This window comes from Oryza brachyantha, chromosome 7, assembly GCF_000231095.2.
Source record: "Oryza brachyantha chromosome 7, ObraRS2, whole genome shotgun sequence".
Taxonomy (NCBI): domain Eukaryota; kingdom Viridiplantae; phylum Streptophyta; class Magnoliopsida; order Poales; family Poaceae; genus Oryza; species Oryza brachyantha.
Genome location: NC_023169.2, coordinates 1,127,932 through 1,144,329, shown reverse-complemented (window position 1 = coordinate 1,144,329; position 16,398 = coordinate 1,127,932). Strand labels below are relative to the sequence as shown.

The following is a 16,398-nucleotide window of genomic DNA, read 5'->3' as shown; positions in this document are numbered from 1 at the left end:
ATAATAAACAGAGTGGTTTTTCTTCGGATTAGCACAGGTTTTTGTTCTTCAGATTTTAGTACTGGTGCTTTGTTTGTTTGTTTGGGTTTACAATCTTTTGGACAACTGCTTCAGATGCAATGTAAGCTCGAGGACAACCACATCACTGACTTTCTGATAGAAAAATGTGACAGCCAGACCATGTAAACCTTTTTGCTCTTGCAGCAGGAAGTTCTATATTAGCATCATCATGACATAAGCCACATAAACAACAAACAAAAGCTGATCAGATCACCTCTACTGAAGTTTCTATGACAAGAAGAAATCTACTGTATAAGTTACAGTAAGCAAAATCACCTCATGAGCGCATCCTCGAAAAAAAAAGATGAACCAAAAACTACTCATGAGCGGCATAAATTAAAGCTCAGTTGCCATCGCAACAAGTCTAAAGACGACGACTGCTCTGTTGTGAGCGACAAAAGTATGTATTTACAAAGGTGCCGTCATATGCTGTTCTTAATCTTCCACGTTCTGGATCTCACCCATCATTATACGGTTGCTGACTACGTTGAATCCTAAAACTGTTGCACTAACCTTCTTCCCCTTCTTCCCTTTCTTCTTTCCCCCACCATCCAGCTCCATCTCGGTGCTCGTGGCTCCTTTGGCTGCAGATGCATGGTTTGCACGCCCTGCGCCATCCACACGTGCGACACGGGTGCTGGGAGCTTGGAAGGCCATCTCGATCACATCGGTTGACAGGAAGGCCTTGTAGTTGAGGAACTTGTCAATGAACTCGCCGTTGCGGTCAAAAGAGCCAAGGTTCTCCCGGAGAAGCGTTTCTGCTTCAACAGTTGGTTGCTTGATGCAAAACTCGAGGAAACTTGTGTCTAAATGGGAAGAGTAGACCAAAGAATCAGATGTTGATACTTTAACAGCTCACATTCTATAACAGAGCAAAGCAAGATAAACAAGGATTGATGGAAGAGCAATTTAAAGATACCATTTGTTCCAGTGAGCCTGGACCACTCATCCTCGCACCAATCCCTGAAGTCCATTGCCTCTGCAGCAAAGGAGCAAACAGCTGTAGAAGAGACAATAGCGGATGGTTTTCAGAAACCTGGAAAAATCAACTAGCATACCTGTTCGCTTGTTTGCTGCCTCTGCTTTCCCTTTACCAGCATGGTTGGCGGTAGGAGCAGGAGAAACTGGCAGCCTGCTGGCCTGGGATTTTTGACGGTTCAACGGAGACTGGTCTTTAGTAATGGAGCTTCTAGTCTGACTTGAAAGAGTTGGGAATTCTGACCTGGTTAACAAAATAAGATAAATTCTGTGAAAATTGGAGATACAAGATTGAGAAATAGTGGAGTATATTCTAGTCACCAACGGGTAAAGTGCTCTACAGAAACTGTACCTGTATGCAGTGCAAACGTAGACCCCTACCTAATGAGCTATTAGCTCTGTTTCACATTATAAGATGTTCTAGTCCTTAGATTCATATGAATGCTATTGAGTCTGGACACATGTAACATATTCATTGATCCATGCATAAATCTAGATAGGGCCAAAGAATCTTACAATATGAAATGGAGGGATAAGCAAAAGGCTAGACTAATAAGGTAACAGACACATCAATTCACTAAATCGCAATGCCCCTTAACTCATAACAATGCATATAACTATATGCTTCAAATCATAATCCCCATTCGAAAAGATTGGCTTTGAGATGTAAAAAATGTGGGTATATTTCTGAACTATCCCAAGAAATGCACAAAGCATGCCTATGAAAAATCTCATGACTTTCTGCTAGTGAAATAAACTAGTGAGGCGCACTTCTCTTTTTTAGTTCTCAGGAGGACTTGCAGTTACAAGTTCGATAATGAACAACCTTTATGCTAGATTAAAGAAATTCAGAAGCATTTTTCTGAACCCCCGTTGGTGAGTCATAAGAGTGTAAATGCTATGTACATGCAAGGAGGATAATGAGCTTCAAAGAAATTGCAACGGCCACCAAATTCTAACATGAACTACCATCAGATGATATGCTATGCAAGTGAGCACTAGTCATTCATGATGACCACATCATTTCACTAATCAAACATGTAGGTAAAACTTCACCCATCCCCATCAGAAAGTAAAATACTAGCATATAGGCTATATGGTGCATAGATGTTCTAATAGAATTACAACAAACACAACATGACAATGTGGTCCTAATTCTGTAATTCAGCTTGGCCATTAATTTTTGCTCATGCATTGCTCATTTTACAGGGGAAAAATGTGAAGGACATAATCAAATCTGTCAATCAATAGTAACAAATAAACTGAGTAAATATGAAAAACATTGTAAATGCAAAGAACATACTGTTTCTTATCTTGTTTAGAATGTTCAGATGGGCCCCAAAACAAATCATCTTCAGCATTGGATTTAGAACGACTGGATGCATTAGAGTTCATCTGGACAGGAGCAGCAGCCTTTGATGGAGATGAGCCAGAAGCTTGCCAGGAAGAAACATTTGCATGATTCCTTTGGTTAGTAGACACCTTTGCTGGAGTTGGTGAGGGTGGTTGCTGCTGGACAACAGCAGATCTTCTTTCTTGCTCTCTTTGGATATCTCTCAAAGACAAAGGTTTTTGCACCTTTGCTGACTCATTGGACCATGCTGGAGCTGGCACTGCACTTGTCAGATCACTCTTCCAGGGAACAAAATCTCCAAGAGATGGACCACTTGGTAGAGCCGGTAGTATTTCTTTCTCTTGAAGTGATTGCTTTGAAGGTTTTCCCTTTTCAGTAGGTACAGATACAGTCAATGAATCAAAGGAACCAATAGGTGATGGGGCTTTGACTGCAGATCCTTTTGCTTTTGATGCCTTTTTCTTGCTCTTCTTAGAGTCCTTGGCCTCAATGAAGTCGCTATCATCAAGGGCAGGAGCATCAGGCTGAACAACAGCGGAAGAGAGAGACAGAAAAGCCACATCATTAGTATTGCCCATGTTTTCATTATCTGTGTTACTGGACCTTGCTAAAACTTCTTCAGCCAATAAATCATGCAACTGGCTTCTCCTATTCCTTGAGTCACCAACACTTTCCTGGCCATCCACCGATTTACTTACAGCAGTCAATTGTTGGTCCAAAGTGGTTGCCATGCCATTCCAAGGAATTGATGGCACTGAAGTTGCTGAAACAGCTGGCTTAGCATTCTCCATTGCTAATCCCCTCTGTGCTCTAAGTTGTTCCTCAGCTTGAATTTCCAGAAGTGATTTAGGTCTAGGCCCCTGAGTAGGTTTCCACCCACGCTGGTTTGCCACGGCAGCATTAGGTTCCCATTCACCTTTGTTAGTATCATAATCCTCAGGAAGACTTCTCGGAGGTAAACCTACAGATGATTCAAATCCTAGCGGTGGGTCAGCAGATTTAGAGGACTTTTCCACTTTGATGGGGGAACCCCAAAATAGCTCATCCACATCATCGTGCAAGTCATACTTAGCTCCGCCCTGATCAGAACCATCAACTTGAGTTTCCTGCCTTGGTGGCTGAGAAGTAACTGTCTTTGGAGCTCCTTTGGCTACATCCACAACTGTCTGTTTCTTCTTCTGCTTCTTTTTCTTTTCTGTTTTTTTAATATCCTGTGTATCAGAAGCTTTAACTTCGGTTGCAATAGTTGGCTCATTGCCACTGGGGATATTTTCTGGAGATATTTTCAAATCTAGCACCTGATTGGAAATATGAGATGACAATACTTCAGATTTTGGATCCAATGGTGCCGCAAGAAAATCCTTAGATGCACTTGGAGCTGCTCCAGTGACCTTAGTAGATCCAGAACCCAAAATATTATCAGATAAGATTTCTACCTTTCCTGTTCCAACGCCCCTTGCATAAGAGGTGACCTCCTGTTCAGAAGAATCCTCTTCACACCTATTTGCAACTTCCGTTAGCATCGGGTTCATCACACTGGCTTTTAATTGTGTATTGACATCAACCAGGTCTTCCAACTTCTGAGGGTGGGAATAGCGTTCTTTTGAAGGTACACCAACAAAAAGTTCGTGGGGCAGTAAAGTAGGTAGAGAGCTTTGAGATGGGCCTACACCCTCCATACCCTTATCCATAATACTTGGATCACTCAGTTGTTGCCCCTCCTGTGTACCATGGGCAGTCAAAACCCGATCAGCCTGAAGAACCTCTTTCATTTTCTGAAAGCCAAGATTCGAAGAATCACCCGTTGGCAATGAAGTACGCTGTGACGCATAAGGATCATCAGGTTGCTGATTGGAATGCCCAAGAGGTATAACTTGAGAAAGCAAGTGCTGTTGCTGCAACAACAGCTGCTGCTGCTGCTCAAGTTGCAGCAATTGCAATCGTTGCTTCTGTTGCTGTTGCATTTGTTGCTGCTGTTGCATTTGCTGCTGCTGTTGCTGCTGCTGTTTGAGCAATATCATCTTGTCCAACATAGAGAGTTGAGGCTGAGGTTGAGGTTGAGGTTGAGGAGGCACCACAGGTATCTGTGGTTGCAATTGTAGCTGTGACAGCAGATATTGGTGCTGCAACCTAGCTAACAGTTGTGGATCTTGGGATATTTCAGCACGTAACTTATCAGGTGCCAAATGAGCTAATTGTGACATGTTCAGCGGCATGAAGTTTTGCTGTTGAATAGCAGTGGTGGCTTGTTGGGAACTCTGCATACTTGCACCATGAATGTTAAGTGACCCTTGAGTGAGATCCATACCATGCTCATGAGGATCAATATTTTTAGCTTCGGGGTAGTTTGACCATGCTGGTAACCCAGAATTAGAAGCAGGTGCTTGAGGTTTCTCTGCAGAGTGCAGCATCGCAAGCAAGTCAACATTCTGAGATTGCAAAGCTTGGTGAGGTGGATCAACCATGGGAGGGTGCAATTTAGTGTGTAGAGCAGATGCTTCTATATCTTTGTTTTGTACTTGTGCAGATGTAATACCATCTCCTGACCAAAATGAACCAGGGTTTTGCGAAGATTTTTGCCTCTCCAACAATCTTTTCTGTGCCAAAAGGTAATTCATGCTGTTCCCAGTCTCACCTCCAGACATGGTAATATTACCAAAACCACTGCTGCCATATTCAGTCATACCTGATTCAAAAAGAAAAGGAAAACTTGTGTTAAACCAGGATGTGTGGATGACTGGAATTATGTCTATAAAGAAACAACAAATGAAATGAAATAGCCAATAATAGCATTCTTGCTAATAAAACAAACCTCCAGTCATAGCAAGAATTTCAGCTGAAGGATCACGAGCATTACTAGACATAAGTGATTCCAAGAAGCGATTTTGAGCTTCAATTGCACCGTCATTCCTGCTTGGCCCACTGTCAAATGTTCCAACACCAGCTGATCCCGCATGTGTGTTACTCAAACTGACAAAATTCCCAGTTGGTAGAGTTTCTGGCATTAGCATATCACTGGGCTTTGCTGTGTTAAACCCTGGAGGTGGTCTTGCCTTTGCTCGTAAATGAGGCATAACATCACCAAGCACTAAGAAAGGAGCATCAGGGGGTGCATTTGCAACACGAACTAGCAAATCAATACCAAAGTAACCAGCCTCAAACCAGCCAATTATGTCAGCACCAGAAAAGGGGCCTTGAACTTGACCTTGTGGATCTTTGTAATATAAAGATAAGCTTTCTGGATTAGGATGATTTTGAGTGGCAAATCCATCAACACCTGTAATACCAGCAACTTTACTTTCCTGATCTAATGCAAAGGGAATTTGCTGCGCATAGTCAGTAGCTGGTCCAAGCCTATGTTCTCCAATAAGCCGAGATCTTTGTGGAACAACATAAGCAGAAGTCTCTGGCCGCAAGGAATCCACTCTGGCCGGCAAATCAGTATTACCAGGAAGACCTATTATAAACCAACAGTGGCAGCATTTAGCATGGAAAATGGATTTAACAGACACTATGCAAGAACTTAAAAAAGAACGGCAGTGCAATAATAACAGCACCAAGTGAGCTGGTATGACAGTCTTCAACGAGTCTTCAAAAAATACAAAGAACAGCAAGGACTTCAAATGGCCTAAGAATTTACAGCACAAAGGTCATATCGATAGATTAGTTTGCAAACACTATAGCATAGTTCTACAGAATGTTTTTTAATCCAAGAAGCTATGAATGTTGTCATGTCCAAAAGAACACAGAATGCTTGCAGCTGCAAGCTTTATCTTGTCCAACCAAATTTACTACAGGCGCAAACAAAAAACTGGTTATTACCAAATGAATGTAGAACCTTTTCATAATTCATAGTATGTTCCATTCATTTTTGGGCTCCTTTCAGGGGAATACATTACATGACTAGGTTTTGTCCTAAAATTGAAAAGAGATGCTTCGAAGTGAGTGTCGAATTGTTGAATGGTTGTAAACAAGGTCAAGGGTGAATGAACATATTATCATCTGTGTAACCATGATGCTTATTCAACTAATGATATGCAGTGTACAAGAAAACTGTGAAGACAGAAAGGGTACCCCTGAGACTTGCAGCTGTTTCTCCCTTGAATTCTTCCATGCCACCTTGTTGATCTTCTCTACCACCTAATTAAAAAGAGAACATTCAATTAGGAAGATAAAAAAATCATTTTAGTATTACACAACAATGTAAGCAAACTGCTTAAAACATAATTTTGATTGTTTTAATGGAGAAATATCAGGATTACTTTTTCCAACAGGGCCATCTTTGGAAGCTTGATGGACGCCACTGTTTATGATATCCCCTTTGTCGATTGCTTTTAAGATGGCCTATAAACATAATTAGAACTGTGAGATAAGGAAACTGTGCTGTAATAATAAGATCATTCCACTTGAGAAGATCATAGCATGAAATTACCGCTTCTTCAGCAGTAGGAGCAGACAATGCTATAGGTTCCAAAGTTTCTTCTTGCATAAATACAGATAGATCATCGCAGACATCAGGGGGCATCTTGAAGTCAGTAACATGAGAAGTTCTGTATATGTCAAGCAGTTTCATTCTACTATATCTAAATGCTGTGCGATCTCCTGATGCACCACCAGGCCTGTCAGAAAGTAGGCCAATATGGAATGGACGTGATGATCCTGAACTAGCTGTATTTGTACTTCCAGATGTAAATTTTCCACGAGAACTTTGAAAACTTGCAATTTCATTGTCAGGCTTCCCCCTGCCATATCCATATGTTGCAGATGATTTTTGTGTAGTCTGTGAGGGGTGATGGGATGAATCTCCCCGTCCACGGCCCACAGGATAGCTAGATTTCCATGATCTGGAAATATTATCATCTCTTTCAGTATCCTTCTCATGATTGTTGCCATCTTTTCCATGAGCTATGTAGTGAGAGAAACCTTTGTCACGGGCAGCATCACCATCTTTGCCTGAATCACCCCATCTATCACGCCAATTCTCAGATTCTTTATCATTAGGACCCCAACGAGTACTCCACTTGTTATCACGACGTTGGTCATAGTTTCCCTCCTTGTTAGTGGAGTCACCCCAGCGTTCCTGTGGAGGACGACGACCATCCACAGAGTACTTGGAGGAGTCATCTGACCATCTTTCCAATTTGCGTGTATCACCATGTTCCTTGTCTGTCTCCCTCCAGCGGTTCCACCGGAGGGCAGAATTTGGTTCTCTTTCATCATCACGCCAGCGTTCACGACGCCCAGTTTCACCATCAAGCACAGAAGCCCTGAAAACATCCTTTTTCTTTGCACTGTAGTTCATGTCTTCATCATTCACTGATGTCTTTGAACCATCTAAACGAGCACCCAGTAAAATGGATTCCTGCCACAAGCAATCAACAATCTTCAGTACAGATAAGCAAAGCAAATAATAATAGATGATATTATACACCTAAAAAGTATCCTACTATTATAACCTAGCACACCCACAAGCAATCAACAATCTTCAGTACAGATAAGCAAAGCAAATAATAATAGATGTTATTATACACCTATCCTACTATTACAATCTAGCACACCCAGTTCCCTAAGTATAGCTATTGACCAAACTATTCAATGCCTATTGCCTAACCTTGTTCTCTCCCACCTTCATAAGCCACTGAGGAGAAAGAGGCATCTCAGTGTCCAGTCCTTGCTTGTCTGCAAAAAAAATAAAAGCTATCACAAATGAGGTATGGAACATGCTCCGCTGATAAAGAATAATGCATAAAACACAGATTATGGTTTATGCACAATTAACAGAATATGTTGCCAACACAACCATCCATCTCTCCATCAGTTTGTAACTCACAAAAGATTAACCAAATAAGGGACCAATAGTTAGACAGGACAGAATGAAAGGCATTTGAACAATATGCCTCAAACCAGCACAACTAGATCAGGGTTTCGGACATTACTTGAAAAACGTTTTACCAGAATATTAGCAGAGTGAACATTTAAATCAAACACGATCCTAGAAAAACTCGTGGTTTTTCCTTCACATGTTGTGTAAACACTCTAAACAGGCGCTATTATATGCGTAGCTACATCAAATCCAACTTTCTCATATAGCAGGGTGTGCCATTTCTCAGACATGCTAGTGCTAACAACATCAAAGCATAAGTTGCCACCAATAGAACAAAAGGCACACCATCCACACACGCGCAAAAAGACATATATCTGTGAGCACCTACGGCAGAAATCAAAGAAATAAAATGCAGGGAAGAGAAACCGTTTCAGCCAAATCAACCGCGCAAAGTCCTACACAGACCGAGGTTACACCAGGACCATTGCATCTAATCCGCCCAAATCCAGCACGATTTGCACGGCCCTTGACGCCCCAACACTCGTCTCACCATCAGGTTCCAGCTGGGGCAGCCACGATATCGCAGCCACCCAAAACCCCCAAACCCAGGGAACGGCGGCGCGGATCGAACGGCCGCACTGGAACCAAGTCGAGCCGGCCGGACAGCCGCAGGAGCACTAGGGTTCCGGCCCGGTGCGACGGATCGAGAGGGGAGGGGAGGGGAGGGGAGACGGTGGGGTGAGCGGGGGGAGGACCTTTGGCGATCTGCGGCGGTGGAGGGGCGTCGACGGCGAGGCGGCGGCGGAAGTCGGCATTGGCGCGGTCCGGAGTGGCGGCCATGGCGGCGGCGGCGGCGGCGAAAACCCTAGTTGGGAGGTTTGTGAGCGAGGAGGGAAAGAGAAGGCGAGCGAGCGAAGGGGAAGAGACTGTTGGCTCCGCCCGGATAAAAAAGGGCAGCCGCACGCACTCGGTGCCGTGCTTGCTCGAGGACGGGAATTTTTCCGTCTGAGCCCCTCACTTGCTTGGAAATGTCTTCCACAACTTCTTGTATCTGGGTTGTCTCAGTATCTTTTCGCATTTTTGTGTGTGTATCGGGTTATTTATAGTATTTGTTTGCGTCTTTAGTAATCTATATCTTAGAATGGCATATCAAATATGACTCATCAACACGTAGATTGAGATATAGATATCAGAACAGCGGTGAACACATCTAGCGGCCCAAGCAACCCGCTGCATATTTATAGCTAGCCCACGAGTACCTCCCAGTTGTTTAAGCTCGGGGATTGTAGCTTGTTCAATCGGGCCCATATGTAAATTCACCCTAGCACTTTTATGGGTCATGTTGGCTAATGTAAAAAATATAAACCATGTATTCGCTAAGTGGCTAAAGTGACACAGAATGTGTTTACTAACATGATATACCAAGTAGTTGTAATAATGTATGTGTTTCTTGCTAGGTAATATCAATATGCAATCACGAGTTAATTACTTAATTCAAGAATGAAGATAGCACAACGCAAGCAGGAGCCAATCTAGCTCACGCCATCACTACACCTGTCCAGTTCACCGAGTGAACATGGTGTAGAGTAGCAGTAGCGCAAGGGGTAACCAACCACTAATATGACTCCCTTTGTCTATATGACTATGACCACTTACGAGGCTGCAAGTGTAGTCTATCGGCATAGCATCGTAATGTTGACATCAATCATTGAGTGGGCATAGGTATGGTGGTGTCTTCAAGGAGCACTGTGAAAAGTTGAAGAAATGACGAGTTGTGCAAGTACAGTGTGGTATAGCGATGAATTAATCAATCTACTTGTGTGTTGTATGTGTATATTTGTTTGGGCCCCTACTTGTCGTGGGTCATAGGCTATCACACTTATTGCACTTGCACTATCCCAGAGAGCATTGCGCGGATAGGGTCTATGGGGTTTTGATTCACGGTAGAGTTATTGTGGTATAAAGTAAAGATCGGAAAGGACGAATAAGACATCAAAATCATATTAAGAGGTGTTTTTTTGTCAGTGGCTGAGATTTCTCATACTTTAATGTGTTATGTTTCCTCCCATATTATTATATGACAAAGGTACATAAGTTCGAAATGCTAATATTAGGATATGCAAAGTGTTCTAGTTTCCACGTATAGACTATTTTTCATGGAAAAAGCTAAACAACATATTTACAAACAAAAAATCTATAAATAAAACTTTATATATATATTTTTAGCAATATAAAAGTAGATGCCAGAAAATGAACTTCGATAAAAAAAACCTAAAATCAACTCCAAATTTTAGTTTAAAAATTCAAATTTTAGCATATAAGTAGAGGCAAAAGCGAAAAGATAAAGTTGTATACATGAGTGAAAGCACCGGGTATCTATCAAACTCTTGGTCAGGTCTAAAAAAAATAATACTCCTACTATAACACTCGTGGCTCTTGAGTGGCACCCAGATGCATGAAGCTACAAATTCGCATAAAGTAATATCTACGCAAATGCGGGGGGCTCGGAGCAAAAACGCCCTGCATCGTAATGGCCTGACCTGAGTAGTGAGTACTCCCCAAGGCCGGTCAGAAACCGACGCTAGGTGTCCCCTGTAAAGCTCAGCGGTGCAAGCGTGGAACGCCTCGATGGGCGGCTACGTGTTAATTAGCCTTAACCGGCAATCATCTTTACATGAAGAATATATAGCACAAGTCAGGGTTGTTGCTTATCTCCTATTACAAAGGAACCAATCATATCTATAAGCTAACAACCCTATCTTAGCTATATGTTACATTATCATACGTGCTAATCTAACACTCCCCCTCAATCTTAGCCTACAGGTTAAGATTGTTTCTAAACATTTCCATCTGTCGAACAGTCAGTGTCTTGGTAAAACCATCTGCAACTTGATCTTGCGTTGAGATATACTCAACCTCAAGCAATTTACGAGCAACTCGTTCTTTGACAAAATGGTAATCAACCTCTATATGTTTCGTTCTGGCATGAAACACAGGATTTGCGGTCAAATATTTAGCACCAATATTGTCACACCATACCTTTGTTGTTCTAGGCGCGTGAATCCCAAGCTCCTGCAACAAAGTTTGTATCCACATAATTTCGGCTGTCACATTGGCTAAAGCTTTATATTTTGCTTCTGTACTGGGCCTTGACACTGTAGGTTGTTTTCGTGCACTCCATGAGACAAGATTGGGTCCTATGAAAACTGCGAATCCTCCAGTAGACCTCCTGTCATCAAGACAACCTGCCCAATCTGCATCAATGAATCCACTTACAAGCAGCGAGCTAGCCTTTGTAACCTTTAAGCCGAGCTTCATAGTATGTTTAACATATCTTAATATTCTTTTAACGGCTGCCCAATGATCTGTGGTTGGAACATGTAAATATTGGCATACTTTATTAACCGAGAAAGAAATATCGGGTCTGGTTAATGTTAAAATATTGTAAAGCTCCAACAATGCTACGATACTGATAGCTATCATTAGGACCAAGCAAGGCTCCCCTTGCGCTGACAATTTTTCAGATATGGATAACGGTGTGTTGACTGGTTTACAGTCCATCATACCTACTCTCTTCAGAATATCTGAAGCATATTTCTCTTGTGTCAATATAATTCCATCATGAGCTTTATTTACTTCAATCCCTAGGAAGAAGTGAAGATCACCTAGATCTTTTAAAGCAAATTCTTGACTCAGATCTTGTAGTAAGCCTAAGGTGGCCTTCTCTGAAGAGCTGGCTACAATAATGTCATCAACATATACAATCATATATACTGTAATGCCATTTTTGTTATAGAGAAACAAAGATGTGTCGGGCTTTGATAGCACAAACCCCAATTCAATTAGTTTTGTGCTCAACCGTGAGTACCATGCTCTGGGTGTCTGCTTGAGACCATAGAGGGCTTTATCTAGTTTACCGACATAGTTAGGAGCATCAGGCTTTTCATACCCTGGTGGCTGGCGCATATAAACCTCTTCTTCTAAGATCCCATGCAGAAAGGCATTTTGCACATCAAGCTGACGAAGACTCCAACCTTTAGAGATTGCTATAGACAACATTGTTCTTATGGTTGTAGCTTTTACAACAGGATTAAATGTATCCTCATAATCGATACCATATCTCTGTTTAAAACCTTTGGCAACCAATCTAGCTTTATATCTATCTAGGCTCCCATCAGCCTTTCTCTTTATTTTATAAACCCATTTGCAGTCTATAATATTAATGCCTTTCTTAGCGGGGACTAAATGCCAGGTCTTATTTTTTATTAGTGCCTGGTATTCTGTATTCATGGCTTCCTTCCAATTTTTGTTACCCAATGCCTCAGATAAATTCTGCGGTTCTCCAGATGATGTAAAACAACCATACTTCACTGTACCATCAGTATAAATTTTCTCTTTTCGTATGCCACTTTGCAATCTAGTCTTTGGTCTGTGAAGGGTTGGCTCACCTTGGAGTGCTAGAGATCCGGGCGACGCTGAAGATCCACTGGCGATGGTCGGCAAGATCCCTCCTTCTGGTGGTGCGCCTGCCTGCTGTTGCCATGCAGCCGCTGGAGACAGGTTTGTCGTGGTGGAGGTGGGCGCTTCTGCCGACTCGCCGCAGGCAGCCCCCGGTCTCCAGTCTCATCAGGACGAGGTAGCATCGATCCCGATGGTTGCTGTGTTGATTCTGCTGCAGGTATCCTAGCGTGTGCAGCAGGGTCTTCGCCAGCACTGTTGTCACGTTCGGCTGCTGCATCCTGGACCTGATTTCCCAGAACTTCAGTGCTGCCATCAACCTGTTCTGCAGGAGCATGCTCAGTGCAAGTGTTAGTAGCAACAGGTATGGCATGCATATGATCAATACTAGTTAATACTCCCCCTTGGTCATATGCGGATGGTGCAAGATCAGGAGGAAGGAGGGCAATTTCAGCCCGAAGGAGAGCACCGGCATTAGGACGAAGTTTTGAGAAATGAAATTCTTATTCATCAAAGGTGACATCTCTGGATATGTAAACTCGACCCGTAGTAACATCCAGACATTTAAAACCTTTGTAAAGGTTGCTAAAGCCAAGAAAAACACACTGTTTGGATCGAAATTGTAGCTTGTGTGTATTGTAGGGGCGGAGATTTGGCCAACACGCGCAGCCAAAAGTGCGAAGAGAATTATAATCTGGGTTTTGATGTGAGAGACGAGCAAGGGGTGTATCAAAGTTAATGACTTTGCTTGGGAGGCGATTTATAAGGTATGTGGCTGCAAGGAAGGCCTCATCCCAATATTTGAGTGGCATGAAGGCATGAGCTAGGAGGGATAACCCAACTTCAACAATATGACGATGTTTTCTCTCGACAGTACCGTTTTGTTGATGTGTGTGAGGGCAGGATACTTGGTGAGATATACCAATCTCCTGAAAGAACGAATGTAACCTTTGATACTCTCCTCCCCAGTCTGTTTGCATGGATAAAATCTTGCGATTAAACTGTCTTTCGACCATAGCTTGGAATTCACGAAATTTATCGAACACCTCAAATTTGTACTTGAGAAAATAAACCCACACAAACTTACTATAATCATCAATAAAGCTAACATAATAATGTTTGGCCCCAACAGAATTAGAGGTCGGCCCCAAACATCAGAATGAATAAGTTCTAAAGGATGACTTGAGATACTAGTAGACTTAGGAAAAGGCAATTGATGAGACTTTGCCTGTTGACAGGCATCACACACTGACTCACTAGGAGATTTGTTGCTACATGGCAACTTATTTTGATTAATAACTCTAAGAACTATGGACTTAGAAGCATGCCCTAAACGACCATGCCATCGTTCAAATGATGGCGTAACAGTAAAAGCTTGCTTTGTTCTAGCATCTGTTGGCAGCGGGTAGAGACCACGCCGGCAAGGACCTTCAAGAATGATCTTCCTCGTTGCCTTGTCCTTGATCAAAAAATACTTTTGGTGAATTTCAAGAAAAGCATAATTATCAGCAACAAGTCTATGAACAGATACTAGGTTTTTAGATGCCTTTGGTACATGTAGAATATTTTTGAGATGCAGGGAACGATCAGGAGTATGATCAGGAGTATTAACATAGGATTGACCAATATGATGAATAGCCATACCTTCACCACTTGCCGTATGAATTTGATCGGTTCTCTTGTACTTCTCATGTGTAGTTAGTCTGTCCAGCTGGCTGGTGATGTGATCTGTTGCTCCGGTGTCGACATACCAATTTGAGTCGTACCCGTAGCTGTGTGTGGCGGCTCCTCCTAGGTTCTCATCTGGAACATAGTTCTCATTGTAGCGGTGCCAGCAGTCAGAGGCAACATGCCCCTTTTTGTGACATAACTGGCAAGTCGGCCTGTTATCTGTTCCACCGCGACCACCACCACGGCCGCGATAGCTGCCGCGTGCACCACCGCCGCGATTGCCTCGACCGCGAGTGTTGAAGTTGCCGCGGCCTCCACTGCTACTGCCACCACGATTGTTGCTGTTGTTTCCACCACGGCCGCCAGATGTAGCCGAGTATGCTTGCCTGATCTTAATTCTGTTTTCAAAGCCAAGAAGTTGTGAGTATACTTCTGCTACTGTGATCGGAGCGTTTTTGGCAACAAGTGCCTCAACCACCGGATCATAATCTGCATCAAGACCATTTATAATGTAAGCAACAAGTTCCTCTTCATCTACTGGTTTTCCTGTTGCTGCAATTTCATCACCGAGTGATCGCATCTTGTTGATGTACTCGGTAACAGTGGCTTGACCCTTCTGTGTTGTTATGAGAGCCAGCCGAACATTGATCGCGCCTGCGCGTGATCGAGTCGAGAATGTGTTCTCGATTGTCTTCCATGCTGCTGCTGCTGTCGCTGCACTAGCAACCTGAGACAATATTTCCCTGGTTACTGAAGAAAATAGGAAACCAAGAACCTGCTGGTCCGTGGCAATCCACTCGCTATACGCCGGGTTTGCAATCTTGATGGTTTTTCCTCCATCTTCTTCTTTCTTGTCAATCTCGGCATCAGGCGGAGCTGCTGTGCTGAGGAGATGCCCTTCCAGCCGTGCGCCCCTGAGAGCCGTGAGAACTTGCGCCGACCAGAGGGAGTAATTCTGTTTGGTTAGCTTCTCAGAGATTTGAAGCCCAAACAGTGGATTTGCGAAGGCTGCAGGAGAGGAGGACGAACTCGCCATGATCTAATCTACACGAGAAAGCTCTGATACCATGTAAAGCTCAGAGGCGCAAGCGTGGAACGCCTCGATGGGCGGCTGCGTGTTAATTAGCCTTAACCGGCAATCATCTTTACATGAAGAATATATAGCACAAGTCAGGGTTGTTGCTTATCTCCTATTACAATGAAACCAATTATATCTATAAGCTAACAACCCTATCTTAGCTAATCTAACATCCCCCGCACCACGCACACAGAAGTGTAACCATCCTCTCCTCCACGTCAGCTCGCTCGCTGCAAGGCAGCTTCCTACTTCCACAACGACGAGAGGCGTGCAAGAATAGCAAGCGCGCCAAATGGCATCGCCCGCCGCCGTGGCGCCGCCGCATCTCCCTCTTCCTCCTCCATTGACCTCCACCACGCATGGCCCTTCCGCCTCCGGTGATTGATCAACTGTCTCGATCTCTTGATTGATTCGTCCTATGGCAATTTGCGCGCTCTTCCATTGCACCGGAATTCAGACATGCGAGGGGTTTGATCTTCCTTTCTTCTTTTTTTGGTTTCTCAGATCGATCGTTTGATTCGACGTTGAAGGTTGAAACCGAGTTTGTTTGTGTTCGTCCGTGAATCGTTCGATCTCTGGACGTCCAATTCGTGGCATGTCTTCCGATCCCTCGCGGTCGTCGCCGACGGCCACCGATTGTGTGGCTGAGGCGTCGACGTCATCGCTGGCCGCCGCCGCCTCGATGGCGCATGTCTACTTGCCGTCGCACGATGCAAGACGCCTCAGTGACAGCCACCATAAAGGGGCCGGTGGGCTCAACGTGACGTCGGAGGTCGTCGTCGCCGCCGTCGGCGCCGCGCTGCTCCTCGTCCTCCTGCTCGCGGCCTGCGCCTGCTGCTCCCGGAGCAGCAGGAGGAGGAAGGCCAGGCAGCGGTGGCAGAACCATCACGACGCCTTCGGGTACCAAGGTGAGGCACGCACGCCGTTGCTGTGACCTGTCGTGCTCGCCGTGATTTCTTGACCATCACGACGGCA

The 16,398-nt window shown here is 43.8% G+C and overlaps 1 protein-coding gene across 1 annotated transcript; it reads right to left on the bottom strand.

Moving 5' to 3' along the window:
* Nucleotides 1–183: 183 nt before the first annotated feature.
* On the bottom strand, nucleotides 184–9,130 carry LOC102705176 (protein ESSENTIAL FOR POTEXVIRUS ACCUMULATION 1). The gene is made up of 10 exons (XM_040526358.1): nucleotides 8,972–9,130; nucleotides 8,004–8,071; nucleotides 6,825–7,754; nucleotides 6,655–6,736; nucleotides 6,467–6,532; nucleotides 5,205–5,849; nucleotides 2,342–5,078; nucleotides 1,119–1,282; nucleotides 980–1,039; nucleotides 184–866 (listed from the first exon to the last, which is right to left on the bottom strand). Exons 1-10 carry the CDS (start codon nucleotides 9,054–9,056, stop codon nucleotides 496–498), a joined length of 5,208 nt encoding a protein of 1,735 aa, XP_040382292.1. The 5' UTR covers nucleotides 9,057–9,130; the 3' UTR covers nucleotides 184–495.
* Between the last annotated feature and the right edge of the window lie 7,268 nt (nucleotides 9,131–16,398).